The sequence below is a fragment of the Monodon monoceros genome, unplaced genomic scaffold, assembly GCF_005190385.1.
Source record: "Monodon monoceros isolate NGI ecotype Baffin Bay Population unplaced genomic scaffold, NGI_Narwhal_1 Super_Scaffold_9, whole genome shotgun sequence".
Classification (NCBI taxonomy): domain Eukaryota; kingdom Metazoa; phylum Chordata; class Mammalia; order Artiodactyla; family Monodontidae; genus Monodon; species Monodon monoceros.
Genome location: NW_021703786.1, coordinates 38,980,931 through 39,008,450, shown reverse-complemented (window position 1 = coordinate 39,008,450; position 27,520 = coordinate 38,980,931). Strand labels below are relative to the sequence as shown.

Genomic DNA, 27,520 nt, shown 5'->3' with positions numbered 1-27,520 from the left:
GGAGGTCTGGACACCCACCCCCCCCACCCAGACCCACTCAGACCGCTGCCAGGTGAGAGGGAGCTGCGCGCCCTGCAGCCACTCCCCCGTCCAGCAGGTGGGCAGGGGAGAAGTACGAGGGAGGTCTTTACCGAATGACGGCCAGGGGTCCGAAGTGCTGCTGGGGGCCGCCGGAGCACCCCAGGGGTTGGTCTGGCTGGCTGAAGCGGAAGGGCCCCAGGGCTCCGCCTTCGGGGCAGCAGGGCCCGCGCTGGGCAGAGCGTCCATCAGGTCCAACAGCGTGGTCTGCTGCGGGTGCGAGCCATGCTGTTGAGACGAGGACCGAAGAAAGAGGACAGGTTTACCCTGCTGCCCTTGCGGCCAATGTCCGCCTGTGCCCCTCCCAGTGCAGAGGCCTTCTGGGGGGCCCAGAGGACCCAGGACTGCGCCGCCCCACATCATCGCTTCTCAGTAAGGACCAGGCTCCACCCACACCGGCTATTCGCTGTGTGCCAAGCGCCCGCCGTCTGTCGACAGGTCCTTGGGGCTTCCCAGGAGAACAGGGGTTTTGCCTCCCTCCGAGACACGGCCCCCTGACCCGCCCGGCCCCCCAGCTGCCAGCGTCATCCAGGTCTCTCTCCCGGGGGCCGCCACACCCTCCTGCTCCCACAGCCAGCCTGGCTGCCCTCAGGGACCCCGCAGCACTGGAACAGGGAGGCCACTGGAGCCCTGGCCCTGCGGGAGGGTCTGTCTCCCGACAGGATGACGAGGTTGTCAGGGGCAGAGCCACGTCCAGTTCACCTTTAGGTCCCAGGTAGGAAGCCCGGCATAGAGTAAGGAGGACGCCGGCTTACCCTGGGCCAGGAAACTGTCCCAAAGCACTTGACGCTTAGCGGCTTGTGGAGCAGCGGCCGGAGCTGCGCGGGGTGGGGGTCGGGGGGACGGAACTGAGGTGGGGTCAGGGGAGGGCCCAGCCCCTCGGGCGGATGTGTGTCACCCGCCCTCTCCTCACTGCCGCTGGCTGTGACAGCCACTGGGGGTTGGGCTCAGGAGGGTCTCACACACTGACTTGCTCCCCACGCCCAGCCCGTGAAGCACTCACCTCTTTTTTTTTTGGAAATTTAACTGTGTCTCTGCGGCTTTCTTCCAAGGCCATCTGCAACCTGAGGTCATCTCCCCGCCTGAGGCGCTCTTCCTGTAGAGGACAATGGACCCTGAAGCTGGTGGTCACGGCAACAACATCCCCAGGAGCCAGGCCCTCCTGGCCAGAGCCGGAAACCAAAGCCGTATCGCACGTCACTTCAAAGGAGGGTCTGGGGACGACGTGGACATGAGCCTCTCCCACCCCAAGGTGTGCCCGGTGTGTGGGGGGGGTGCCCACCCAGATGGGGGAAGGGAAATACTTGTAAAATACTTTTTCTCAAAATGAAAATGACTTCAAAATTCTTTCTAATTGTAGAAGCAATATGTCTCCTTATAAAACACAAACAACCCAGAAAGGAATGAGAAAGAAGACAGGAATCACAGGTCATTCCACCCTGCCCCCACTGTGTGTGCTTCCAGAAAATGAGTGTGTGTTTATATTTTATGATTTCTAAGAGAAATGATTCGTTATATTTAATTTATATTTATTCAAGGCACAGTCAGCATATATAAAAAGACTGGGCCGACCTAGCTTTTTTATACAATACAATGATTAAATATAAGTAAACACACTCACTGCGTCTTCTTTACCCTAAGACAGGAGCAAGGAACTACAACGGGCTGGCCCGTCCGTCTGCCCCATTTTCCCCATGAGAGTTCTGCACCTCCCGTCGACGGCAGGCCGCACGTCCTGAGTGGACAGAGGGGCCCTGCCGGGAGCTGGCCGCTACATGGACCTCTGCGATATTCCAGTCACCGCGGGACCCACACCTGCCTCTTCCATCCGACCCCCCGCTGTCTCTCAACAGCACTGCCAAGCGAGAGGGGCCGCGGGCCTTGCTGCACTCCTTCGCCTTTTTTAACCAAAGGGCAGCAAGTCCGGCCTGAAAGCGGCAGCCAAGGGCCGACCCCTTTGAAGGCTGCTCCTTTCCCTTATTCTCCATCTCTTTTGTAAAAACCTGTTTTTTTTTAAAATTTATTGTTTATTTATTCATTTATTCATTTATTTGGCCGCTCCGTGCAGCATGCATGTGGGATCTACTTCCCTGACCAGGGATCAAACCCAGGCCCCCGGCACTGGGAGCACGGAGTCCTAACCACTGGACCATCAGGGAAGACCCTCTCCTTCTCCATCTTAACGTAACGTGTGCTTATAAAAGAAAAACTGCACACATGCCCACGTCTGAATGTCAGACTCTCATCTCCTGGGCGTTTCCTCCCAGCCTCTGTCTCATCCTTTTCTGGGTCCAGATGCTCTCGACCCACCTTGCAGATTGTGGTCTGCATTCGGCGATGAGGGCTGTGGACACTTGGCTTGGAGCCCAGCCAAGCGCGCGGGAGCGCTTCCAGGAAGCACCTCTGACCGATGCGTCCCCAGGACCAACTAGCGAGAGCCCCTCCTCCGTGTGAGTGCGCCCGGGCCCCGCCCCACGGGGGCGCGCATCCCTGCTGGCACCCACCTGCTCGGCCACCTCTCTGCTCATGGCCAGCGCCAGCTGCAGCTGCAGCTCCTCTTCCCCGCTCGTTTGCGGCCGCGCCTGCTCCAGCTCTGAGGACACCCGTGGGGAGGTGGCTGCGGGGGAGGCAAAGTCAGCGTGAAGGACCAGCGCTCCCTGGCCAGCCGCCCGCTCCCATCTCACACCCACAGGGCCACCCTGGCTGGGAGACGGGGCTCTGCGAATACGCTGCGCGCACAGCCAAGGAACGTCACAACTACGCCAGCCACGCAGTGCTCGCCAGGACAAACGCCCTGGGCGGCCAGTTCAGGCCTCTCAGGGGTCAGAGCCTATCTCCACTGCACGGCTTCAAGGAGAGGGGCTGAGTTTATACAACGTCGAGAGCACAGTTCTTGAAAAGCTGGGTCAAAGATCATTCAAAGAAGGACATGGCCTCTGTGGACTCGCTCCTCTCAAGAACCCCCCTCGCATGTGTGAGAATGTCACCGTATCTCCCGGTCCTAAGGACATGGAAAATGAAGACCAAACATTTCTGCAGTAACCCTGAACATTTTTGTTTTTTAAGTAAAACTGCGTGTTGACTTGGAGAACAAAACACCCGCAGCCACTGCGTGCTTCGGTACTTGTCTAGCTTAAACATCTGAAGCAGCACCCGCTTTGATGAAGCAGCTCGGATGAAGGGATGAGATGTGAATTCCCAGCTGGTTCCCAAAGAAAGGGGTCTTCGCACAACCCCCCTGTGGCCAGGCTGGGCCCCACACGCGGAGAACGCTGGGCTTACGCACCATCACGCTTCCTGCGCCAGGGAGCCTGGGCGCCCGCAGAAACCAGACGTGAAGCTTCGGGAGCAGCAGCCAAGAGTGCGCCACCCCTGCCCGCCGCCCCCCAGGACAGGAAATCTCAGCTTGAGCCCTGCCACCCGGAGAGCTGCGGAGCCACCGCCTCGGGTGCCCCTGCCCTGTCCTCCCTCTGGTCCTCCGGGGCTGGCCTCCCGCCAGCGCTGGGTCAGCACTCCCTCTCTCCCAGCACCCCTATTCTGCAGTTTGGTGGGTCATGTCAGAAGGTGCTCCTAGGGAAGGGCCCAGGCTCGTCTTCCCACCATCACGTCCATCCGCAAAGTCTGACAAAGCAGCTGGCAAACACCCACTGCGTGGATAAATGGGCAGATGGAGGGACAGGCAGATGGAGGATCCCACTGCATGGCCGAGGGGCAGTTGTTAAAGATGCTCTGGCTGTATATTCGTCTGCCCCCTTCTTCCATTACATCCCTTCCAGCAGACCCAGCCCCCAGCACTCACGCAAATGCTGCCTCTGCCCAAATCTCCAACCTAAGCTTGCCTCTTAGGATCTGCCTCTTTGGGAGGGAGTAAACGGTGGGGAATGATGCCTGATACTGAGGTTTCTAGACGGCTGGGCTCTGGCTACAGTGAGTAAAACGGGAGAAGAGGCGAGATACAGTTAGGGTCCTGGAAAAACCCACAGGAGAACAGGCGAGGCTGCAGGGGCAGTGCAGGGCGGGGGCTGTAATCGGCATCACTCTGTCCTACGATTTAGGAAAGACACGTACAACACATGGCAGTGAGACATCATCTGGGACAATCACATGGCCTGAAGCACAGTGTGTCCACTGTGATTTACTGTCAACCAAGAGAAACATTAAAAAAAAAAGCCAGCAACCAATTGCCTCATGTCTACTCTAAGCTAGTGAGCAGGTCAAACAGCAAAATGCTGCAGTTATCCAAAAAACACCAACATATTTTTCTAAATAAAATCAAGTCAAATCCCAGCCTAGTGCATCGCCCCAATTACATTTTCCAAAGCATTTCTTAAGAAATAAAGCTAGATGGTAACAGAATGTCCTCAAATCTACCTTAATAATTTGATTTCTTAACAATATAGCAAAACAAAAGCACATTTTGGGTTGGTTTGTTTCCAAACCTCACCTCTGCCCGTCACAGGCAGCAGCTCTGGCTTCCTCGTGCTCTAGAAGCAACATCACCACCCAGGCTGGTGGGAACAAAGGAAGCTGGCCAGTCGTGGGGGACAGTGTGGGGGGACTCCTGTGACGCACGTGGCTCTCCCGTCCAGGTCACAGCCACTCAGGCTGCCCGTTCCCAGCCTCCTTCCTGGTAAGAGTCTCTGAGGCTGCTTCACAAAACCCTCAGCTTACAGCAAGCACGGCACATCCGACACCCTTCATTTACTCCCAAATGGAAACCAGGAGTGAAGAAAGGAGAAGACCTCAGACCCCATTCCACACCCCAAAAAGCCCCCTGAACAGAGAGCCCCATCTTGGCGGGGAAAGCCGAACCTGGCCTAACGGTGGGACCGGGATGAATGGGCCGGGCTCTGCGCAGGGCCTGCCAGAGACGTGAGGCCCCCCTGTCCCCCGAGCCTCTCAGCACAGCTGCGAGGCCAGCCCAGCTTCAAATGCAAACGTGCACGTCTGCACCCCACACAGCTGACGCTGCTGGAATAACGTGTGGCCGGCACACACGGAAATAGCTCACCACATCAGTATGGAAATTAGACAAAGGGTATTCCCCTAAACGCTGTGGTTTTCATAAGAGGAGGCACGGCTCTCAGTCACGCAGTTGGAAGAATTCACAGCCACCAGCCCACAGCGTCAGCTGAGCTGCACACGGCGGTCTCAGCTGCGAGGGAGGCATCCGGCGGAGACGTTCCTGCCTTAGTGACAGCATCTCGTCTCCACAAAGGGCCTCTTGTGCCCGAGGACAGGGCAGTGGACACAGAGGTGGTGGTGAGAGGGGCCTGAATGGGCCCTTCTGACCCCCGGAACCTGGCCCTCGCCCCACTCTGATGATCTGAGGGTCTGAGGGTCCACAACTCATGGGGACAGTGGAAGAAGCAGGGGTTCAAGGGGCTGGCCGCTCTCGGGTCTCAGGCTGCTTTCTGACCCAGCACCCTCTCGAGGGAAGACCGGCACCATGCGCACAAGCAAATCACTCCACGAGCACGCGTGTCACCACCCTTCTCCTGCAGCTGAGACGGGCCCGTGGGGAGAAGCATGAAGCCTTCACCTGCTCAGTGGGCCCCCCGTTCACCCTGTCCAGTCTGCTACCCTGGCTGAGAAAGCTCGGCAGGGGAGGTTGAACAGGGAGCCTACACAAGCCCAACAGCTCCCGCAAAATACAGGCTAAGACGAGAACCAGAAACACCGCTGGCGTCTCCTGCAGGGCCTCCCGACCTCACCTTGCTCGCCTGCTCCAGGGGCTGGCCGACCCACACGGGTCCCCAAACGCGCCCCTAAAACAAAGGCACTTCAGATGGGCACGGTCGGGGAATTTCGAAAGAAGAAAGCAAAGCAGACAAGGTAATAGAAAAACAGGAAATTGCTTCTTCTCGCTGGCTACGTTTTGCAGTGTTCCTAGAAAGCACGTAAGCGGTGTCTGCAGTCACGGACGCCAAGTGAAGGGCACAGACTCTGCAGACCCAGCTGGCCCAGAGGCGGCTCTGCACGGGGACTTCTCGTAAAGCCCTAGCACGCAGGCTGTCGCCGGGGTACACGAGGCACGTCTGACAACCTAGCAAGAATGCAAGGTCGCCAGGCAGCGGGGCTCCAAGAAGACCCCATCTGGATCCAAGCACTGCCACCACCCTAACAACCCCGTGCCCGACAGCTGACGGGGATGCCAGGGCTCCGGTCCCGTCCCCAGCCTATAGCAGCAGGGGGACCGCACACGAATGGCCACCTCTCTGGGCTTCTGCTTCCACGTCTATGAAGTGTGGGGGAGGGAAGGAGGGTCAGGAGGACCCAAGACACAGCAGCCCCCCAACCTGGGGGCCAGGCCTTGCCCAGGTCACTGCTCTCCACTCTGTCCACAGCCACCAGACGGCCCCCTCCATCTTGCACGGCAGAAACCAGGGACTGGTACGCGCTCTGGCCCCGGGCCTCCATGGGCAGAGGACCGTGGCTCTGGCGGCCGGGGCCTCCGCCCTCCTCTTTCTGCCGGTCTCTGAAGGAGGGGCTGGGGAGCCGGCACTGAGCCCAGGGCCAGCTTCTGCCCCCCAGTGACTAGCTCCCCGGTCCAGCTAGGTTCCTTCCTTGTTACTGAACTGCAGCGAAGTGCTTACTGGGTCTTCCTCAATGTGGTGACAACCTCCTGTGTTCCACCAGCCATTTCCCGAGTCACCGATGACCCTCGGCCACCAAGGACACTCCCACACAGAGTGGAGGCTTTTGAGCCCGTTCCCCAGGGAGACCCTCCAGGGCCCTCCCTCTCCCAGCTCACAGGCAGAAGAGGAAAGACTGCTTTTAGTCAAGCGAGGCAAATTAGGAGAAAATAAGCTCAAATCACCCCAGGTTAACATTGAAAGAGAAAAAAACCATAAATACGTTGTGGAAAAGCCAAAGAGCTGCAAGATGTGAAGCGCCTAAAGGACCACCACAGCCAGGTGACCTTCAGGACGGGGGGGCGGGGGGGGGACGTGAGACTTCATAACGGAGGGGGGACGTGGCCAAGCCCTGCCCGTCACCCACCACCTGACGGCCCTGGCAAACCCCCCCAACTGGATTTCAATGCAGACTCCACATCTGATTCCAGTTCACAGAAGTACAGGGCGAGGACTGAGGCAGCAGGTGGACAAACCCAGACCTCGGGCCACTCTGCAAGGTGGCCGGCCCAGCGGCTCAGCACATCAGGGTCGTGAGCACAGTAAGACTGCAGGGACAGGACCTCCGAGCGACCGTGCTGCTGGTGGTCTCGGTGTAGACAGTGGGCAGACAGGCACGTGGGCGGGGGTGAGATGGTCCCGACGGCTGCTGTGCACTCTGCCAGGTAGGATGACAGACAGTCTGTCCTCACTGCCACGTTGATGGGGGAGGGGAGGTGCCAGAGCCTGTTTTAAAGACTTCAGCGTAAAAGGAAGCGAGGGCCACCCCTCTTTTCCTGCCCCCACTCCTCTCCCCAGAGGAAACAGCTGTTGACATTTTCTTGCGATTCCACCCAGAAAACACAAACACGTGCTCTTCCCTGGCACTCACCCACGGGCGTCTACTCACTGCCGTGCATGGGCCCCACCCAGGGTGCTGTTTCGGCCCCGGGAGAGGGGGCGTCTGCGAGCATGGGCCCAGATCCAGGCCCTGCGGCTGCTCAATCCTCCACACCGTGGCTTCCTCACCTGCAGGACGGAAACAGAGTCCCCACCGCCTCGGGCTGTCCTGAGGATCAGACCAGTTCCTGTGGGAGTGCCTGGCACGTGACAGGTGTACCACACCTGGCGCCTCGCTGGACCCTCAGTCCAGGCGGGGTCCTGCCCCCCAACCCCCGAAGGCCAGGGCTGAGGCCCGGAAGTGAGGGGGCTCGCCAAGGTGCCCCAGCCACGAGGGTCGAAGGCTGATCTAAGGCCTTGCTCTGCATAATCGGTCCCTCCCACAGAGGGACCCGGGGCCCAGAGAGGCCACAGAGCCACTCACAGCAGGAGGAGAACTCAGAGCCAGTCTCAGAGCCCACGCCACGCCCCCCCAGAGCCCTGAGGTGCTCTGTGCGCTCAGTCCTTGACACTCGCACACGCCACGCCGGCGCTTCTCCAGGCCTGAGGCCAGTCCCTGCTCTCCTGGAGCTTGTGTCCCAGTGAGGGGGGACAAGACACACACACACAGAGGGGAGGTGGGTCAGGGTGGGGAGAGCCTGTCCTGTGCTCAGGTCTGACAGAGACGCTGCAGAGGGGCCTGGGCGGCAGCAAGGACACCAAGCAGAGAGCAGGTGGGTGCTTCGCCTGGGTGCAGGGGGGGGGGCTGGCATAGGCAGAGCTCCCAGAGGGCCATGACGGAAGGGCCCTGGTGGTGCCGGGGGCTCTCGGAGGGCCTTCAGGAAGGTGCAAGCCGAGCAGCGATGCCACCTGACCGCTCCAGGGAGGATGGTGGGAGCTTGGGCCAGGGTGGCGGCTGTGAAGGAGGTGAGACGCGGCTGGTTTCTGGATGGGTTTAACTGAGATTCTATTACACCTGGCAACGTTCCTGGACCATCCGGCCCAAGGTTACGAGAGAACACCTGGGGCCCCGCCTGGCCTGGATGGTGCCGACCCCCGGCAGCCCAAACTCACCCTCCCACCGCAAGTGGCCTGTGCTACCGCCCAGGCGGAGACTCGGCCCACAGAGAGCCTTCCCCTGACCGGGGCTGGGGCACAGCTGAGCCCCAAGGCTGTGAAGTCCTGACCCCTGGGGTCGGGATGAGAGCTTATTTGGAAACAGGGCTGTTGCAGATTCGTTAACGGTTAAGCTGAGGTCACACTGGAGCCGGTGGGCCCCGACATCCAACATGACACGTGTCCTTACAAGCAGAGAAGAGACGCAGGGGTGGACACAAGGGGAGGGCAGCAGCGTAGGCCACGGGACACCAAGGACGGCCACCACCAGCAGAAGCAGGGAAGCCGCAGGCAGGACGCTCCCCTGCGGGTTTCAGAGGGAACAGCCCTGCGGACACCCTGATTTGGGGTTTCCCAACCACCTCTGGCGCTGAAGCCCCGGTGGGCGTCATCTCAGGCCCCGCCTCCCTGCACACAGGCCTCCACTCCCCAGGGCGGCTCACCAGCCCCTCCCCCGCACCTGGCACCTGCTCCGCTGGCCGCAGAGGGCCCTAGAGTCCTCCAGTTCCTTCCTGCTTTCAGACCACACTCCCACTCCCGCCCCCCCCCGCCCCTCCCTCAGGGAGGAAAGAAAGCCTGGGTCTCCCCGCTCGCCCTCCCCAGCAGGACGCTCTGTGGGCAGGGGTTCCTCTTGGACACCTAGAGCAGGGCAGGTGCTCTGCGGCCCGCAGAATGGGGACCTAGGCCTTCTACACCCCAGACCTGCCTGCGGCCAGGAGCCTCCCCACCCTGGCTTGTTCCAGGCACAAAGCAGGAGCTCAGGCCCCTGTGTGTTCATTTTCTAGTGTAGTTTCCAGCAAGCACAAAGCTGTGACTCCCAGGGGCACAGCTCACACACGCATCACCACCACCCTGAGACACGGGTGCTGCCACCGCAGCCCACGGACGGAAGCCAAAGCCCAGGGAGGAGGGAGCCAGCGCGGGAGACAGACAGTGGGGACGGACGGGGCGGGCACAGCAGAGACAAAAGGCTGCCCTGTCATCTGCTGGCAGGACTTAAGGCCCATCCTCTGCCTGAGAGAAAAGAGGGAGTCTGTGCTGCTCTCTCTGGGCTGCAGGTGAAACCCTCTCCATTACGAGATCACCAGCTGGCGAGGTGGGGAAGGGAGGGCTTGTCCAAAACAGCAAGGGATTGTTCCTTCTCACTCGTTTCCCGGGGGTCCCCATGGTCCCTGGTGCTCTGTCTACACCCATGGGAAAGTCGACCTTCACGGGGAGCATTGGGGTGAGGGTCGCACCCACAACTCCCCAGGCAGGAGCTCGGGAGGGAGGAGAGGGCTTGGAACACCGCAACTTCAACAAAGATGTAATTTCTCTCCTTCTTTATTCAATCATAAACTTAGGTTAAATGCCTACATCAGTTTCTTAGGGTAATACTTACAGACAGGAAACTCACTTTTTTTTTTTTTTTTTGCGGTACGTGGGCCTCTCACTGTGGTGGCCTCTCCCGTTGTGGAGCACAAGCTCCAGACGCGCAGGCTCAGCGGCCATGGCTCACGGTCCCAGCCGCTCCGCAGCATGTGGGATCTTCCCAGACCGGGGCACGAACCCGTGTCCCCTGCATCGGTAGGCGGACTCTTAACCACTGTGCCACCAGGGAAGCCCGGAAACTCACTTTTAAAATGAGTGTTTTACTCTTGCACTGCTGGTGGGAATGTAAATTGATACAGCCACTATGGAGAACAGTATGGAGGTTCCTTAAAAAACTACAAATAGAACTACCATATGACCCAGCAATCCCACTCCTGGGCATATACCCTGAGAAAAACATAATTCAAAAAGAGTCATGTACCAAAACGTTCATTGCAGCTCTATTTACAATAGCCAGGACATGGAAGCAACCTAAGTGTCCATCATCGGATGAATGGATAAAGAAGATGTGGCACATATATACAATGGAATATTACTCAGCCATAAAAAGAAACGAAATTGAGCTATTTGTAATGAGGTGGATAGACCTAGAGTCTGTCATACAGAGTGAAGTAAGTCAGAAAGAGAAAGACAAATACCGTATGCTAATACATTTATATGGAATTTAAGAAAAAAAAATGTCATGAAGAACCTAGGGGCAAGACAGGAATAAAGACACAGACCTACTAGAGAATGGACTTGAGGACACGGGGAGGGGGAAGGGTAAGCTGGGACAAAGTGAGAGAGTGGCATGGACATATATACACTACCATACGTAAAATAGACAGCTAGTGGGAAGCAGCCGCATAGCACAGGGAGATCAGCTCGGTGCTTTGTGACCACCTAGAGGGGTGGGATAGGGAGGGTGGGAGGGAGGGAGACACAAGAGATATGGGAACATATGTATATGTATAACTGATTCACTTTGTTATAAAGCAGAAACTAACACACCATTGTAAAGCAATTATACTCCAATAAAGATGTAAAAAATAAATTAAAATAAAATAAAATGAGTGTTTTGATGGAAATTTCCATCTATTGAACTAGAAACGATCTTTCAAAAAATTTCAGTACCCATTTTGGGCTCAGGGGCTATCACCTGAGCACAGTCGGCCCCCCGCTGGCGGCACTGCACCTGGGCCTGGCCCGTTGGGGAAACATTTATCAATTTCAAGAGACAGAATGATGCTCATACATTTTTCCCACTACTTTCACTTCTGGGAATTCTACATTGAAGACAATGAAGAATCTCAGAAAAGCAGGCTTTCTGCCCAAAGACGCTGACCACGTGGCTATTTACACTGTGAGAACCTGGAAACAACTGTGACTGGCGTGGGAATGGTGAGCGAGCCCTGTGAGGGGCGGCTCCCTCAGGCACGGCAGTGTGTGCAGCGCCCACATTAGCACAGGGGACACACAGGAACCCAGAGAGCACTGCCCCGTCCCCACCGTATGGACGTCTAACCTATCCAAACTTTAACCTATGAAGCCAAGTGTAGCTGTGTGGCAACACGGAAAATGCACGCAGGAAGTGAGGTGAAAAAAATCAGTGACTGTAGTATTTGTCCTGGGAATCTGGTGGTAAGGAGTCAGCTAAGGGGTGACCTCTGGGCCACTGCACCCCGTCCCACTGCACGCAGGGTTAGAACAGCCTCGGACCTGCCTGCCCGGCCCCCTCGGAGCACTACACGTGTCGCACCGTGAAGGTGTCCGCCCCTCCTGAACTGGAAGCCCACGGAGCGCGAGGCCTCAGCTGCCGACCGTGAGCCCTCACTGCCCAGCGCCGGCCCCGGCACCCTCGGGCTTATGAAGTGAGCGAACGAATGCACTCACCTTCTGAGAAATGTGCTGTGGAAATGTCACGTGGTTATGAACAACACACGTGTAATGCTTTTCTACTGTCTGCACGGCATGAAACATGAGATTCTGTCTGCTCTCGTGGAACACCCTTCACACCTGTGATCCGGATCTGTCCATACAGCCGCCTCCGGGGATGTGGGTCTGATCTGGCCTTCGCTTCCTCTTCAGAGTAAGAACCCACTGGCTTTGCTCACAGACAGACGGCCATGACAAAGCCGAACAACCACCCATTCCCACAGGCCAGGCAGCTGGGGGGTGACGACATCATGATACAGAAAGCAGGGACGCAAAGTTGCATTTACAACACATCTGCAACCCTAGAAAAGAAAATGCTTAGAAAAAATGTCCAGAAGGACATACACCCACGTGGGAACAACAGCTGCCTGTGTGACAAGATCACGGAGTGTGTCTGCCTTCTTTCTGCATTTTCTACACCATCGGGAATGGACAGGCATTATCTTTATCATGAAAGATCTAGCAGAGTTCTTATTTGTCGCCCAAGCCGCGCTTACCAGTTAGACCTGGAGACGTGGGCCACGGGGGCACTGGCCCGACGGGCTGGTCACCACACCGCCAGCTGCACCATGCTCCCCACCAGCAGGCCACGGGAGGAGGCTCATCCCGCTGCAACACCCATTTTGAGCTGCTGGAAGTCGGTGAGTCGCCTGCTGACCGTGACTCTCTGAAACAGCGTGGCCGCCGGTGGTCAGCGGAAGCGACGGGAGGAAGGGCCTGCACTGACCAGGCCCGGAGCCTCCGGGGAGCTTCAGCGCCATGCTGCCCGCGCCCGCCCGAGGCTCCGACCTGTCAGATGTGTGCCGGGGCTCTGGGACACCTCGGGAGATTTAAAAGCTCCCGAGCAGTCAGCTGGAGCCAGTGACTTAGGGAACAGAGAAAGGGCAGCTGGCAAAATCGGGAACAGCATTTTATCACCAAACAAAATCTAACAGTTAGGAATCACACTGTTCTAAACTCAAAGTCTCAAGATACGGGACAACATTTCCACATTTCTGGAAAAGCCCACAAAGTGTATTTGCAAAAGGCTAACAGAGGCAGACACCAATGGAGATGAGCACGTCACATCAAAACACCACCAAGAAAAAGAGAATTCAGGTTGATTTAGCGTTCGTTCGTTCACTGCTTACTGAGCACCTCGTGGGTCAGGCACTGGGCCCTGAGCACGGGCTCCTGCTCTGTCAGTGCAAGGAGACAAAAGATAAAAGAGAAACATACTCTGAAGACAAACACAGAATACGCGATATACAGAGATTATCCATAAATTATGGGGTCTACTTTCCAACACAAAGAAAAATTAACCTTAGACCTTCCCTCTTATTTTTATTTATACTATAATTTTAAATGCCCCCTTCCTTCAAGCTGGCCATGGCAATCTGGCCACCACGCAGCCATGAATCAGACATGGCCCTGCTGTGTAACTCTTACTGAGCCTGACTCAACCCCCGCTTTGCTTTTTTCACATCCACTACTGACAGTCTATAAAACGACACTTTGTGTACCTACACTTTTACGAAGGATGCTTTAAAGACAAAGGGACAGGTGTAGCTACTGCAGCCACACCTTCCATCTTCCCTGGCACACGGCAACATCAATAACCGACCCCCATCAGCAGCTCTGACAGCTGTTTCAACCTCACCCTCTCTGACAATCAGAGGGCCCCGTGGAGTAACCGGCGTTACACGAGGTGGACCACACGACCGTAAAATTGCCAGGGCTCTGGGTTCAGATCCTGGCCTCACTGCTGCGACTGAGTGGATCTGGGGGGGCGAGTCCATCTCAGTGTCCTTGCCAATGACCCCTGCCCCGCCGCCTCCTACAGGAAGTGAACGGGGACCGTCAGCCTCCGGCTGTTGCAGGCACTGCAGCCCCGAGCAGCCCAGACATGCGGAGGCCTCTCCACGGCACATTCAGACCCTGCTGGGTGCCCAAGCCCAAGAGGCAAGAACGAACACCTTTGACATTTGCCGCCTGGACAGACGTGTCACTACAACTGCCACCTCCGAGGGTCTGCTGGCGCTACCAAGCAGCCTCCTCTTGACTCGATTTCCCACCTGAAGACGTGACAGCCAGCGCCGGCCTCTGCCGGACACACGCTGCCACTGAAGATCCGGGCTCCCGCGACGTGCAGAACACACCGGCTCCGGCGAGACGGGCTCCTGAGTGAGTCCCGTCTCCTGCCAAATTCCTCGCCCAACCCCTTTGGGAGCAATCAGCCGACATGGGGCCCAAAGCCGGGTGGAAGGCCCCGGAGGTCTGGGCACACTCCCCGCCACCTGGCTGGCCCTGCCTTCCCGACACCGGGGACCACTGGCTGGCAGCCACCAGCTCTCAGCCCTGGGCGCACCCACCCCGTTCCTTTAAAGTGTGCCCAGGCATCCTCAGCCCCATCAGGTCCAGCACCGTCCTCTCCCACCTGGGGAAAGGCAGGGGTCTCCCACCAGCCTCCCTGGGCCCGCCTGGCCCCCCACACAGCCAGAGGGTCCTCGTGAACCTTCTCACCCTTCAGCAGGGTCCAATCCCTCCTCGGTTCCAAACCCTCCCCTGCTCCCAGCTAACTGAGTAAAAGGCAAAGGGCTTTCGATGACCCGGCGGCCCTCCACCCATCTACCAACGTGTGGCCGCTCCCCGTCCCTCGGGCCCAGCCTTGCCACTGCTCCAGCCCTCCGCCCTCCACCTGCCTAGGATGCCCTTCCAGACCTTGCACAGCCCAGCCCTCCTCCAGTCCAGGCTTGTTCTGGGCCTTCCCAGCACTCGGACCACCCTCCCCACTCCTCACACGCTGGGCTGTGTTGGGTTTGGGGTTTCCAGAGCATTCATGGTGCAGCGTGCAGTATAAAGCTGACCATTCACTGTCTCTCTCCCTGTTAGTGGGATGGGGGTACACGACAGAGGCACACGGTGGGAGCTCAAAACGCCCTTTGCTGAGGGAATGAGGGACTGTGGGTGCCCCAAGGCCGGCAGCAGCATGGTTAACCCGGCAGGGGGAGCTGTCTGTGCGTCCAGGGCTCTGGGCTGGACCCTACAGGGACCCCTGGGACGGAAGGGTACTCTCCGCGAGCCGGGATCAGGGCATCGTTTCTAAGAGGGGGGTGGGTAAGCAGGGGGAGGCTAAGAGCAAGGAAAGCAATCTGAAAGCGGGCACTGAACTGCAGCCATGTGCTGCAGGGGAAGGAAAGAACTCTACAGCTGTGTGCGGGAGACCCGGAGAGGATCCGACGGGCACAGCTCAGGACAGGAAGCCCTGCTCAAACACGATCACGGTGGGCAGAGCAGCAGCTGAGGCCAGGAGTCGGCACCACGCCCAGCAGGCCTCCCCTGTGGGGCCTGGGGTCCGACCTGGGCCCCTCACGAAAGTCTGCCCTGAATCACAGCCCGCATTTCACGAGACCAGTTTCCAACAGCCAGGTCAGTGGGACTCGCCGTGCTGGATTCCAAGCCAGTGTGTTCAAAGCAGAGCCTCCGTGTGCCCACGTCAAGCCCCCACCTTATGCGTGGCACTCAGGTGAGGGCTCAGCAAGGAGTCACGGGACAGCCCCCGGCAGCCCAGCAATGGGGAGGGTGTGAGATACGGAGAGGAAAGCACTCAAAAGGGTGACACCACGTAGCACGCGTTTGCCTAAAACTCATTCAGGGTTTGAGAAACTGCCTAAAAACAAAGTCGCTCACCCATTTTACCCTTAATTTCTCAAGAGCTGAAGGAAAAGAGAACTCCGTGTGGACTGCGGGCCGAGCAACTTGCCAACGTGCGTATGCGCGGGTGCTGAGTGGGGGGACCCACGGGCCCAGGCGCGGGGCGGCCTGGGCTTCACGTGCAAGCGTCCCAGGAGAGCTGGGGGCCAGAGGGACACAAACAGACCCCCCCCAGTTACTCAACGGGTGGGTCCAGGGGGCACTGGGAACCTGCGGGCGCATCAGCGAGCCTTCCGGGGAGGCTTTGCAACACGCCTGCCCGTCTCCCAACAGTGCAAAGCCGGTCCTCCCTGCGGAGTCCAGTCCAGGCCGCGAGGGGAGCACAGGCGCGAAGGAAACATCCCAGAGCTCAACAAGGCGATCACACGGGCACCTGGGGGCAGGGGTGGGGGGCGATGTGTGTAAGGCACGATGAGCGGAAACCGTTTCCAGGTCGTCGGGAAGCGGCACAGAGGCGCCTCGTTGGCGCCCCTTCCGGTAAGAGCAGAAGAGAAGGGAAGACTTTCTTCTCTGAGGTGGGGCCCCTGGGGACTGAAGGCAGATCAGACCGAGAGCATTTCCTTGTGGGCAACGCTGAGAACTGTTTTCAGTTTAACCTGCACCAGCTGTAGACTGTCCGGGATACACCATTAATCAATCCAAAGAGAAGCCTCATTTTCGTTACCCATTGAGTTAGGGACCTTCAAACACCATGACCTAGAATCGCAGCAGAGCGAACTCTGTTCCCCACGGTCACGGGGATCTCAGGAAGGATGGCAGTTCGCCGAGAAGCAAAAACCATCCCATTTTGTCCTCCACCCGGCATGTGTCCCTGCACTGCAGAGATGGCTCCCGGCCACCGGCACCAAGGCCCGGGTGTGCCTGGCGGGGCGAGGCTGGAACCACGCACTGCGGCCAGGCGGCCCGGTCTTTCCCACGCCCGGGTCTGCGGCCAGCATGACCCCCTCCAATTCCTCAGGGAGCGGGACGCAGGGAGAGCCCAGCGGTCCCCAGGCCTTAGGTGAACAGCACCCGCCACCCCAAGGCCCTGAGCGCACAGAGCCGCAGGCCAGGCCACGGGCCCAAGTGAGGAAGGGCTGGGCCCCGGCTCCAGCACAGCAGGAGGGCAACCCCGGGACGGCGGGCAGGGCAGGAAGGGCGGGCGCTGGCTCAGTAGCAGCGGCTCCTTGCTCTGACCCTGCGGGGCCTCTGTGCGGTGCTGGGGACACAGCAAGGCCTCCGGTGCTGTGGGTCACAGACACACACACACACACACACAGTGACAGGCCGTTAGAGGGACAGGCAGCAGCAGAGGCCGGGCCCAGCGAATGGACCCTGAACATGCAGCTCGAGCTCAGGGTCTCAGGGGATGAGCCAGGACCACAGCAGCGCCGGGATGGGCCGGGGAGGCCAAGGCCAGTAGGACCGGACCCGAGGCCCCACCCCACTCCTCCCTGCCCCGGAACACCCTCGGACCGATGGACGGGCCACCGCCTCACCTAGATGACAATGACCGCAAAAGGCAGGCCAGAGGAGCAGCCCCCAGCGCCCATACAGCCCAAACGCGGCCACTTCCCCAAGAGGAGGCCTGGGGCCCGGGACTCAGCCCACCTGCAGGGGCCTTTCTCAGGTGGAGAGGGGCTCCCTGAGGGTAACACACAACTTCGCTTCTTAAGGGCAATCTTCCTTTTATGGTGCAACCTAGCGCAGGGGCAGCCCCTAGAGCCCCTGGGGTGCAGGTTCCATTTCTTTCAAGGGGTTTCACGAAGGTCACAGACTTTGCCTAAGCAGAGCCGTTCAAACTAAGTGGGAAAACGACAGGAACCAGAAGTGGGACAAGAAACGCTGACCTCTCTGAGCTTGACAATCACTGAGAATTCTTAGAGGCAGGGAGTCTGACCTTACTGTGCAAATCCCCTATTTGACACTTCTCAAGACGCTACTGAAACCTGCTGAACTAGCAAGGTCCACAGCGGTTTGTCAAACTGCAAACAACTGCCTTAAAAAAAAAAGTTTTATGCTGACAGTGTTACTTATTCCAAAAACAAAGGGTACGGTGACCTGCACTTTTGTTTTCACAGCAGGAAGAGACAGTTTCTGCATCCCCCAGCCCGCAGGCCGCCCGGACCCCCGCCTCGCCACCACACTGCGAAAGCAGAGAGGCGCCATTCCAGGGACCACGTCGGCGAATGACAAGGATGCCAACGTGGCTCCCGGACCAGCTTCCGTCAGGCCCTGAACCCCACTTCTACTTTTTGAGGTCTCCTCCAAACGCTGGGCAAAGACCCAGAGTCATCGACATGCAAAACGAGAAAACAGAGCAGGCCCTGCCAGCACGGACCCAGCCGTGCGACCGAACGACTCTCGATCACAGGCAGGGAAGGCCTTGCCCACGCCGGCTACTGCAGAGGCTTCTGTCCTCTCCCTCTACAAGTGAGGCAGACACACGCCACCTCACCCCAAGATGCTTGAGCAGAACAGACACTCAACCAGTCAGGAGCCCCACAGCCCAGTCATTAGGAAGACACTGAATATGAGGTTAAAGCAAGCAGGTGATCCAGAACAGCCAACCCCCGTTGCTAGGCAGCAGGAGCAGGCCAGGCCCTTCGCTGCAGACCTGCCCCAGGAGGAAGCAGGCGACTCGGCCTCCACGCCCGCCTCCCCCCCACCACCCCCGGGCCAGCCCTGCCCACGCAAACAGAGTCAGAGCTCAGAGCAGCAGAGGCTCTCAGGACCCCCGAGCCAGAGCAGCCCGGGGGCCCAAAGCGCCTCTGGGACCGCAACTCCAGGCGGACTGAGGGCGCTGCCGTCGGCTGCCAGCAGCGAGAACGGAGGGGCCGCGAGCTCTGGCTCAGCCCCGGTGCCCAGCTCTCGGCCACTACTCACAGCCGTGGTAGGAGGCCGGCGAGCCCCCGGCCTTGCCGTACTCCTGCTCCGAGTGGCTGGTGGACAGGTTGGGCTGGCTGGAGCCCCGGCCAAAGGTGAGCTGGCTGCTGCCCATGCCAGTGGCCACCTGGGCCATGCGTTCCTTGGTCTTGAGCGCCTGGGCCCGCTCGGCCTTCAGCCGCTCCTCGTCCTTCAGCAGGGCCACCAGCTGCTTGGCCTTCTCACGCACGTTGACGCCCTGGTCCTTGCCGTCGCGGTCGACGTACTGGAAGTCCTTCAGGGTCTGGATGGCGAAGATGTTCTCACGGCACTGCTGGGCCACACGCTCCGAGCCCGTCTTGATGAGGTAGTCGAGCAGCGTCAGCGCCTTGTACACGTGCCGCCAGTTCTTGCCATGGTCGTTGAGCCGCTTCCACACCATGCTCATGATCTCCGAGAAGGCCACCACGTTGTAGGTCAGGTCCGCGATCTCCGTCATCAGGGAGCTGGACGGGCCCCACGGGTCGTTGGAGGTGGCTTCCCGGACTTTTATTTCGGCTTCCGAGTAATTGTTCACGATGTTTTTCATCTGTCGTCTGATAGACGAAGTCGTCATCTTTACTTTCTCTGTGACAAATGTAAAGCCCTTCAAAGAGAGAAGCTTCCCTGTCCCAGGCAGGTTCGCAGCCCGTGAAGGTTCAGTCTCCCTAATGGGTCTGGAGCAGGGTCCCTGATGGTCATTTCCTCTGTTGGAGCCTCAGGTCCGAGAAGCTGGAAGCCATGACCTAGAGAAAGAAGACAAACGTTACTGTGCACGAGCCCCCCACCCCCGGGACGGCAAGCATTTTGCAAACAGCAGGCACTGGTCAGCCGGGGCGGTGAGTGGATGTCCTCCAGCCCCCAAGGACAAAAGAGATGCCATCTTCCCTTCAAAACTAAGATGAGATCGATATTACAAGTTAAAAATGAATAAAGTTTGGGACCTCCCTGGTGGTACAGTGGTTAAGAACCCGCCTGCCAATGCAGGGGACATGGGTTCGAGCCCTGGTCCGGGAAGATCCACATGCCGCGGAGCAACTGAGCCCGTGCGCCACAACCACAGAGCCTGCGCTCTAGAGCCCGCGAGCCACAACTACTGAGCCTTTGTGCCACAACTACTGAAGCCCGCGCGCCTCAATGAAGAGTAGCCCCTGCTTGCCGCAACTAGAGAAAGCCCACATGCAATGAAGACCCAACACAGCAAAAATAAATAAATTTAAAAAATGGTTAACTTAAAAAAAAAAAAAAAGGAATAAAGTTTAAACTCAAGTTTAAGCCTCTGGAAGGAAAGCAGTAACACTGTAACTACTGTTCTATTTTCAAAACACTTCCACTGGATCGGCTCTGCTGCGATTGTGTTTTTTTTATAAATTTATTTATTTGATTTGATTTATTTTTGGCTGCGTTGGGTCTTTGTTGCCGCGTGCGGGCTTTCTCTAGTTGTGGAGAGGGCGGGCTACTCTTCGTTGCAGTGCGTGGGCTTCTCATTGCGGTGTCTTCTCAGGAAAGTCCCCGATTGTATTTTGATTGTATTTTTCTTCCACCGCCAGGCAAAAGCCAGCTAGAACAATCTAATGTCTGTCTACACTGGCTTGGGCACCATGCTTCTAACTGCGGGGGATTCTCCGTGACCACCTCTTCTGACTTCTTATAAAGGCTCCCAACTCCCCTTCTAGGGGAGGGCTCGGGCCCTCCACCGGGCTTTCAAAAGCCTCCGGCATCTGGCCCGAGCTGTGCAGTACAACCTTACAAATAATCTGGTTCTACCCCAATTTCCTCACTTCCCAGAGGAGAAAACTGAGGGTTACACATTCACAGGACACCCAGCCCTTTGCCACAAACACACCTCTCCAGGGAAGAAACTTCTGCGGAGCTGGAGTGAGGTCCACGCCTCTGGCCACGGGCTCTGGTCCAGAGTGTGGGGATCCCAGCTGGCTTGGTCACCAGTGAGCGCCCAGCACTGTGCCTGACGTGGGTAATAAACACTGCTGATAGATTTATGAAACAGATTAGAAACAGTGTCCCTTCCCTCAGGAAGGCACAGTCTGGCAGGGGACAGAGGTGAGCACAAGGCATCTGAGGATGCAAATCCAGAACAACTCGGCCGGCTGCTGGGGCCGCAAAGGCGGGCACGGAGAGCACTTTCTGCACAAGTAACCTGCAGGGAGGTCTTCAAAGGGGGAGACTTCCGGGAGGCGGCAGGGGAGTGGCTGCTGGGTGATTCCTCTCCTCCAGAAGGAGGAGCCAGGCCCAGAGCCCACAGGGGCCGCCAAGGACAGAGCAGTGCAGCCGGGCAGGGACAAAGCCAGCAGCTGCCCCACACTCCACCCCACCCCAGCCGCCTCTGGGCCTCTGGCCTGGGAAGGAGCCGGGTGGCCTCGGGCCCGGCTGTCCACAAAAAGCCTTCCAGGTAAGGATCGTTCCGGCCCTGGTGCAGACGGGGAGCCCGGGCCCCCAGGGAGGACCCGCCGCCTCACCGCGGCCCCTACGCTGGGCTGCTCCTGCCAGAGGGACGACGGACGGCCCCCACCGGGCCCCATCCACAGCCTCAGAAGTGAGGGAACAGAAGTGTCGGGAGGGGAAGCCGCGGGAAATGCCCAGTCCGCACAGGGAGCCAGCGGACAGGGGGAGCACAGAAGCCCACCCTAGTGACAGTCGCACACGTGCCCCTCAGCAGGCCAAGAAGCCTGCTTCCTTCTGAAGCCACAGAGCGTACGGGCTTCCATGTGGGTGGGCACAGCCTGCCCCCTCACTGACCAACCGGCTCTCACAAGCCCTCTACCGTGTGTCCCAGGACCAGGGCCAGGCGCTCTGATGGGGACCTGCGTGCGTGATGTAATCAGGCTGGCCGTCCACGCCGGCGAGAGGACGGGCCTCCAAGGGGAAGGGCTCCGACGTCCCAGAGCAAACGCTCGCCAACGTCACACCAGTCACCCGAAGTCCCCAGGGCCCAGGCCCACCCGGCACTTTATCTATCACCCACGGGGGGCTCGGCAGGCATGAGCGCCCTGCTCCTCGGAGAAGCAGGTGGGCTGGAGAGACCCCGGCCACCTTCCTCCAGGTCAGGAGGCATTCCGAGGAGGCACGAGAGCAATGGTCCTGGTAAACAGGCCTCAAATGGTTAAATATGTAATGAAAAGAAACCACGTCCTGGGGGAGAGATGCTGCATCGGGCTCTGCTGCCCATCCTCTAGGCTGGTGCCCTCCTGGGGTAGGCCGCGAGGCCCAGCCAGGGCACCCCCCGAGCCTCCCAGGCCTTTGGTGGCAGAGAAAAGGCAGCCGTTCCCACGAGCGAGGGCTGGGTGCCTCCGCCCTCCCAGACCCAGGCTGGGAAAGGAACCCGGACAGCTGAGAAAGAGGGGCTTCGGCCCAGCTTGCAAGGACACCTATTAGCAGTCTCTCCGAAATACTTTGGCTTTGAGAGGGGAAAAGCTAATGAAATACTTGTTACAGTCAGAGAAAGCATAGGAATGTGCTGTGAACAGCTGCGTGCTGTTCTCCTAAAGCTACAGAAACGGCGAGATGGGGGTAAGCAATTCCTGAAGGGGAAGGGGCCCCAAAGGCGCCTCCGAGGAACCATCCTCAGGGCCCACCTGCTCCGTGCCTGCCTCACCTGAGACTGCAGGTGAGTCTCTGACGCTGTGAGGGGCCTCCTGGGCCCTCAACGGAGGATGCGGGCACTATGGGTCCATCCCACTCGCCCCGCAGACCTCAGACCTCGTTTTCCCATTTTAAAACCTCCCCCCTCCACCCCAGGATTGCCTGTAAACGCCCAGACATCTTCCTGCCAGCAAACACCCGCTGGGGCTGCCCTCAAAGCCCCAACACTCCCCAAGTGCACACCCAGCCCTGAGCTCTGCTCTCTTCTCGCTCTTTTCTGAACAGCTTGCAGGCCCCACTCTCCAAACCTTCCTCCTCGATTTGCCTTCCGCTCCCAGCTTGCTGAGCCTGCAGAGCAGCAGGCAGGAGCCAAGGATGGATCCGGACAGGACAGGACACTGCCTGAACCTGTGGGCCCACCTGGGCCCGAAGCCCCGTACCCTGCACTTCACAGCTGCAGGAGTCCTCGCGGCCACGTGTAACCGGCAGCCTGTGCGCTACGTCCTGGGCAACAGCCAAAGAGCACACTCGGAGCCTCCAGGACAGGTGCGGGGACTCCAACCAGGCCCCCAGCCACAGCTGACCCACAGCCCAGGCCGACCGAGGAGCTGCATCCCTTAGTCCTCGACACGCAGGCATCCCAGCCAAACTCTGGGATCATCACTCTTTTCCGAGAGCAGCTTATAATGGTGACCGTAAAGTAACCACTGGATCACATTTGCCGAGGACAGGCTAGGGCAGAAAAATTCTGGCATATCTGAAAACACGACCAGAATTCGACTGACAGTGGAGAAATAGAAATAGAAATAGACTGAATAAAACAGCAAATAGAACAAAACTAAAAAAAACAAACAAAAAATTCCAAGGCTAGAGTGATGCCCCTGGAGGCAGGAAGAATTCCATAAAAACATGCTCCGAGGGCCTGCAGAGCTGGGTGGGGAAATTCCTTCCAAATCTGGAGTCCCGGACCAACTGTGGGAGGCAGAAGCTCTCCATGGTCCAGCAGCCCAGGTGGGTCCCTGGTCAAAGCCCACGTGTGCCTCAGCTATCGTGCTTCTGTGATGGGGCACGGCTGGCCAGGCGGGGAGAAGATGCAGTCGGTCGGGGTTTCCACCAACCCCCCACGGAGATTTCGGGGGCTTTTCAGGGATCAGGGATCATTATCAGGGACCAGGACCAGCTATGAGGGAAAGGCAGCAAACGCCTCTCGCCTCCCCAAACCGAACAGTCACAGGCCAGGCCAGTCACGAGCAGTAGATCCCGCTGAATGAATGTACCCCAGACGGTAGCTCACACCATCTGCATCTGGCAGCCTCCTGCGACTTCCTCAAGGCAGGTGACAGCCTTCACACCCACAGGGGGAGCGGAGGGCCAGCCAGAAAAGGAAACGTCCTCCTCACTCACTGAACATGGCATCCATATCCCAACGACTCCTCGCTGGGTAGAGAAATCAAATTTTTTATCTCTATCCCAAAAGCGGGCTTAAAGAAAACTTTGCATTCATGTACTGAAAGAATTGCAAAAACGAACATGACACTTAACTTCCAGATGATAAAGCAGGTACAGGGAAACCGCCCACACAGGAAGAGCCCCGGGGTGCCAGTGAACTGGCTGTAGTGCGGTCTGACGGCCCTGCCCCCATGCTGGATGACCCCTGCCCCCTCTAACCACCCCCCCAACGAGCCACCTGGGGGCTTCTCCCAAGACACGACAGTCGCGGAACAAGCAGAGGAAAATTCAATGTCAGACGCCCTCCTGTGGACTTTACCTGTTCTTGATTTTTCTAAAAGTAGAAATCAGTACTGAAAACACGCATGAGGAATTTCGTTTTTCTTTATCAATGTGGCCAATCATTCAGTCTCTGGGAAGAGCAGCCCTGGGCGCAGATTACACAGGTGTTGAAACGTGGTCATTTTAAAGGATGATGTGAAGCAAGGACCGGAGTTGGGAGACATGGTTCTGGCCATCCGACAACGCAGTCACTTAGAAATGGGGATGTGACAAGCTGCACCTCCCTCACAGGGTCGAGGATCAAACACCCTGACGGCTGGACCACGTGGATGCACAAACGTGCCACAGAGGACAGAGTCCCTTAGTGCTCCCCCACCTCTGCCACTCCTCAGAGTAGCTTTGCAAATGACCAACCACAGACAACATTCTTAAAAACTCCAGCCAGCGTGTCTCCTTCCTGACTGTCCTCTGTGGTTTGTCTGTGAGACCTGCTGATAGCAATAAGTCTTCAGGAAATGCCAAAATCGGGCACCGTGCCCCCCAGTTCAAAGATATCAGCCCATCTGACTACAAAGGAAAATACGCTGTGTTCTTCTTTTACCCTCTTGACTTCACCTTTGTGTGCCCCACGGAGATCACTGCTTTCAGTGACGGGGCAGAGGAACTTAAGAAACTCAACTGCCAAGTGATTGGTGCTTCTGTGGATTCTTACTTCTGTCACCTGGCATGGATCAACACACCCAAGAAACAAGGAGGACTGGGACCCATGAACATTCCCTTGGTATCAGACCCCAAGCGCACCACTGCTCAGGACCACGGGGCCTTAAAGGCCGATGAAGGCATCTCATTCAGGGGCCTTTTTATTATTGATGATAAAGGTATCCTTCGGCAGATCACCATAAATGACCTTCCTGTTGGCCGTTCTGTGGAGGAGACACTGAGACTAGTTCAGGCCTTCCAGTTTACTGACAAACATGGGGAAGTGTTCCCAGCTGGCTGGAAGCCTGGCAGTGATACCATCGAGCCTGATGTCCCGAAGAGCGAAGAATATTTCTCTAAGCAGAAGTTGAGCGCTGGGCCATTTTAGGGCCAGGCTGCAGTAGGTGGCCATGAGAACAAAACCTCTTTTGTACTACTGTCATGCTTAAAACACAAGACCTTCCACTCAGCCCTGAGGTGGTGTGGGACAGGACAGGCCTTTCCGGCAGGGGTTGGGGAGGCCAGTCTTTCTTCCTCTGGAGGGAATGGCCCGAGCAGTATTATGGGGCAGGCAAACTGATGTGTATAGTAGTAGGGTATCACTTTTGGTCTTTTGTAGTTTTATTACACTTGAGCTGAGGAGAAAAAAAAAAAAAATCCAGCCAGAAAGCAAACAGCGTGGAGCGGTAGAGCACACAGAACCAGGAGCCGGGAAAGCGGGGATCAGGCCAGGCCCAGCCTCCCGCCCCTAAAGTGACGGGCAGACCAGACCAGACGAGCTGCCCAACCCTCCCGTCCCCAGGCCCTCTTTCTGACAAGTGGCTCAACTCCCTGCCGCCTCCGTGGTGTCACGGGCGGCCCCTGCCCCAGGTCAGCCACAGAGAGGCTAGAGTTCCGGCAAGAAGCCTAGCGGTGGATGTTTCTTGGGCCTGTGCGGCTTCCTGGGGACCGTGGAGTATGAAGGGCAGCCCTCACAACACGGCCCCCCTCCAAGGAAGGCAGATTGCACACGTGTGACCCCAGGGCCAGAGCCTCCATTCTAACATGCTGTGACTCTGCTACCAGAAATACCCACAAATGGTAGGTGGCAATGCCACCCAGAGACTGGGGGGGGCAACCGACGGCTTCAGACCCACCCCACCGGGCAGGCCCAGCGATGGATTACAGTCCGATCAGTAGAATCTTCCAGCTTGAGCCATTTGGGAAAAAAGAAGAGCTACATGGGAAAATTTAGAATTCCCATGATTTCATGCTTAATTTAGACCTGGCTGGTCACTGTGGTGGCGCTAAGTGCTGGGCTGTCGCCATGTCCTGAGGAGCCCGTGGGAGAGCGGAAGCCAAAGGGGGGGCTGTGGACCCTGCAGCCAGAATCCTGGTTTCAGGCTCAGCAGCCACCTGACACTGTTCTCAAAAGGAGCTCAAGATGCTCGCCCAGAGGAAGCCCGCGCAGGTAAGGAACAGGTGCCTGCACGCTGTGTAAGTGCAAACCAAGGCCGTGAGAAGAAGGGGCAGTTGCTCACCTCGGCCCTTAAACCAGCAGGGCCGGGAGGTCATGTCCGACTCTCCCCACGCGGCCGTGCAGGAACGGGGCTCCCACGGCTTCGGGGAGTGACAGCTGATGTCCACGGGTCCTCACAGGCCCAGCCCAGGCCGCGCGGGGGGGTGAACCAGAGCCCCAGAGGCCAGAAGACGGGCGCACTGGGAAGGTGAGCTCTTCACGTGCCACCCACGTGCTGCGCCCTCTTCCCCATCATGTCCCTGGTCCCTGGAACGACCTGCCTCCACCTGCTGTCTCCTCCACATGCCGTCTCCCCGCACTGCCGCTACACCGGTTCTTTCTTGTCAGCTTAGACCTCGCCTCCTCGGGACCACGCGTCACTCTCTCAAGTCACCACCTTCCACGTGTGGCGGAGCCCCCCTCTCTGTTGGACAGCTTCCTGCTTATGCCCCGTTTGTCTGCTCCCCCTGCGAGCGCCGGGCCCTGCCCCTCTTCACCGCTGTGTCCTCGGCGCCGAGGACGGAACCCGACCCCGGGAGCGCTCTGACGTGCGCTGAGTGAATGAACACAGAAGGAAAGAAAGGAAAACAGCACCCCCGCCCCCCCTACTCAGACACCGGGGTTCACACCTGGGGCCAGTCTCCCACTCAGTCTCCCTTGGGATCTCTGTCACTCGGGGCAGAACAGCTGCTCTGCTCACCAAACACGCAAAACCAAACTACGTGGTTAAAAGTTCACGCACGACGCCAGACCCGAGGACAGGGACAGACAAGCGTGCACCGAGCACACCCTGAGGGGAGTGGAGGCCCCGAAGCCCCACCAGCCTGGGCTCAGGAGCAGCAGCCTGGGCAGCGTGTGAGGCGAGGATGGACGTCTCCTGTCTGGCCACAGGGACCTACAGCCTGCCTTTCCAGCAGTGACCGGAGGCCAGGGGACGCAGTGAGGACGGCCGCTACTCAGCGCTGCATGACAGGGGTCCAGACACCTGCTTGCTCCCGGCTGTGCCAAGCTGAGTGTGTCTCTGAGCATGCTTCTCAGCAGCCCCCCGAGTACAGCCTGGAGACAGCGTCCACGGCGGGGGAACAAGCCTACAGAAGCAACAAGGGCCCAGGGAGAACGCGCTGGGCAGGAGGTGCCTGACCACACGCACAACCTTTAAACACGGGCACCGGCTCCAGCTCCTCTCCTGTGTGGCTGGCATTTCCAAGCAAGGTCTCAGATGTGCTAACTCTCTCATACTAGCAGTCATCGTAAGAGAACAGGCTTAGAATAGAAACCGAAAATAGAAGAGGCTCTCTAAACAGAAACTGGAGAATCCTGACTGAGCCCTGGCTGTATGCCAGGCGTACCTACTCCCTGAACCTTGTAAGAACTCTACAGGGAGTAATTATTCTTCTTACCCTCATTTCATGGGTGAGGAAGCGCAGGCACAGAGAGGTTAAGT

General features: G+C 58.2%; 1 protein-coding gene and 1 pseudogene across 3 annotated transcripts in view; one reads left to right on the top strand and one right to left on the bottom strand.

Annotated features, from left to right (window-relative positions):
* Window positions 1-27,520, bottom strand: part of EPN2 (epsin 2) — a 66,813-nt gene that overhangs the window by 14,584 nt on the left and 24,709 nt on the right. Inside the window, exons 2-6 of one of the 2 annotated variants that reach the window (XM_029211260.1) lie at window positions 20,395-20,514; window positions 18,531-19,294; window positions 2,583-2,695; window positions 1,082-1,174; window positions 132-306 (exon numbers count right to left, since the gene is read on the bottom strand). In XM_029211260.1, coding sequence (XP_029067093.1) covers window positions 132-306; window positions 1,082-1,174; window positions 2,583-2,695; window positions 18,531-19,125 — 976 coding nt within the window. In that variant the 5' untranslated portion in view covers window positions 19,126-19,294; window positions 20,395-20,514. The remainder of the gene's footprint in view (window positions 1-131; window positions 307-1,081; window positions 1,175-2,582; window positions 2,696-18,530; window positions 19,295-20,394; window positions 20,515-27,520) is intronic. The other variant, XM_029211258.1, reaches the window with a different exon arrangement.
* LOC114889543 lies at window positions 22,071-25,218 on the top strand (annotated as a pseudogene). Its single transcript, XR_003792054.1, has 3 exons — window positions 22,071-22,076; window positions 22,434-22,694; window positions 24,325-25,218. The product of XR_003792054.1 is annotated as a peroxiredoxin-1 pseudogene (transcript).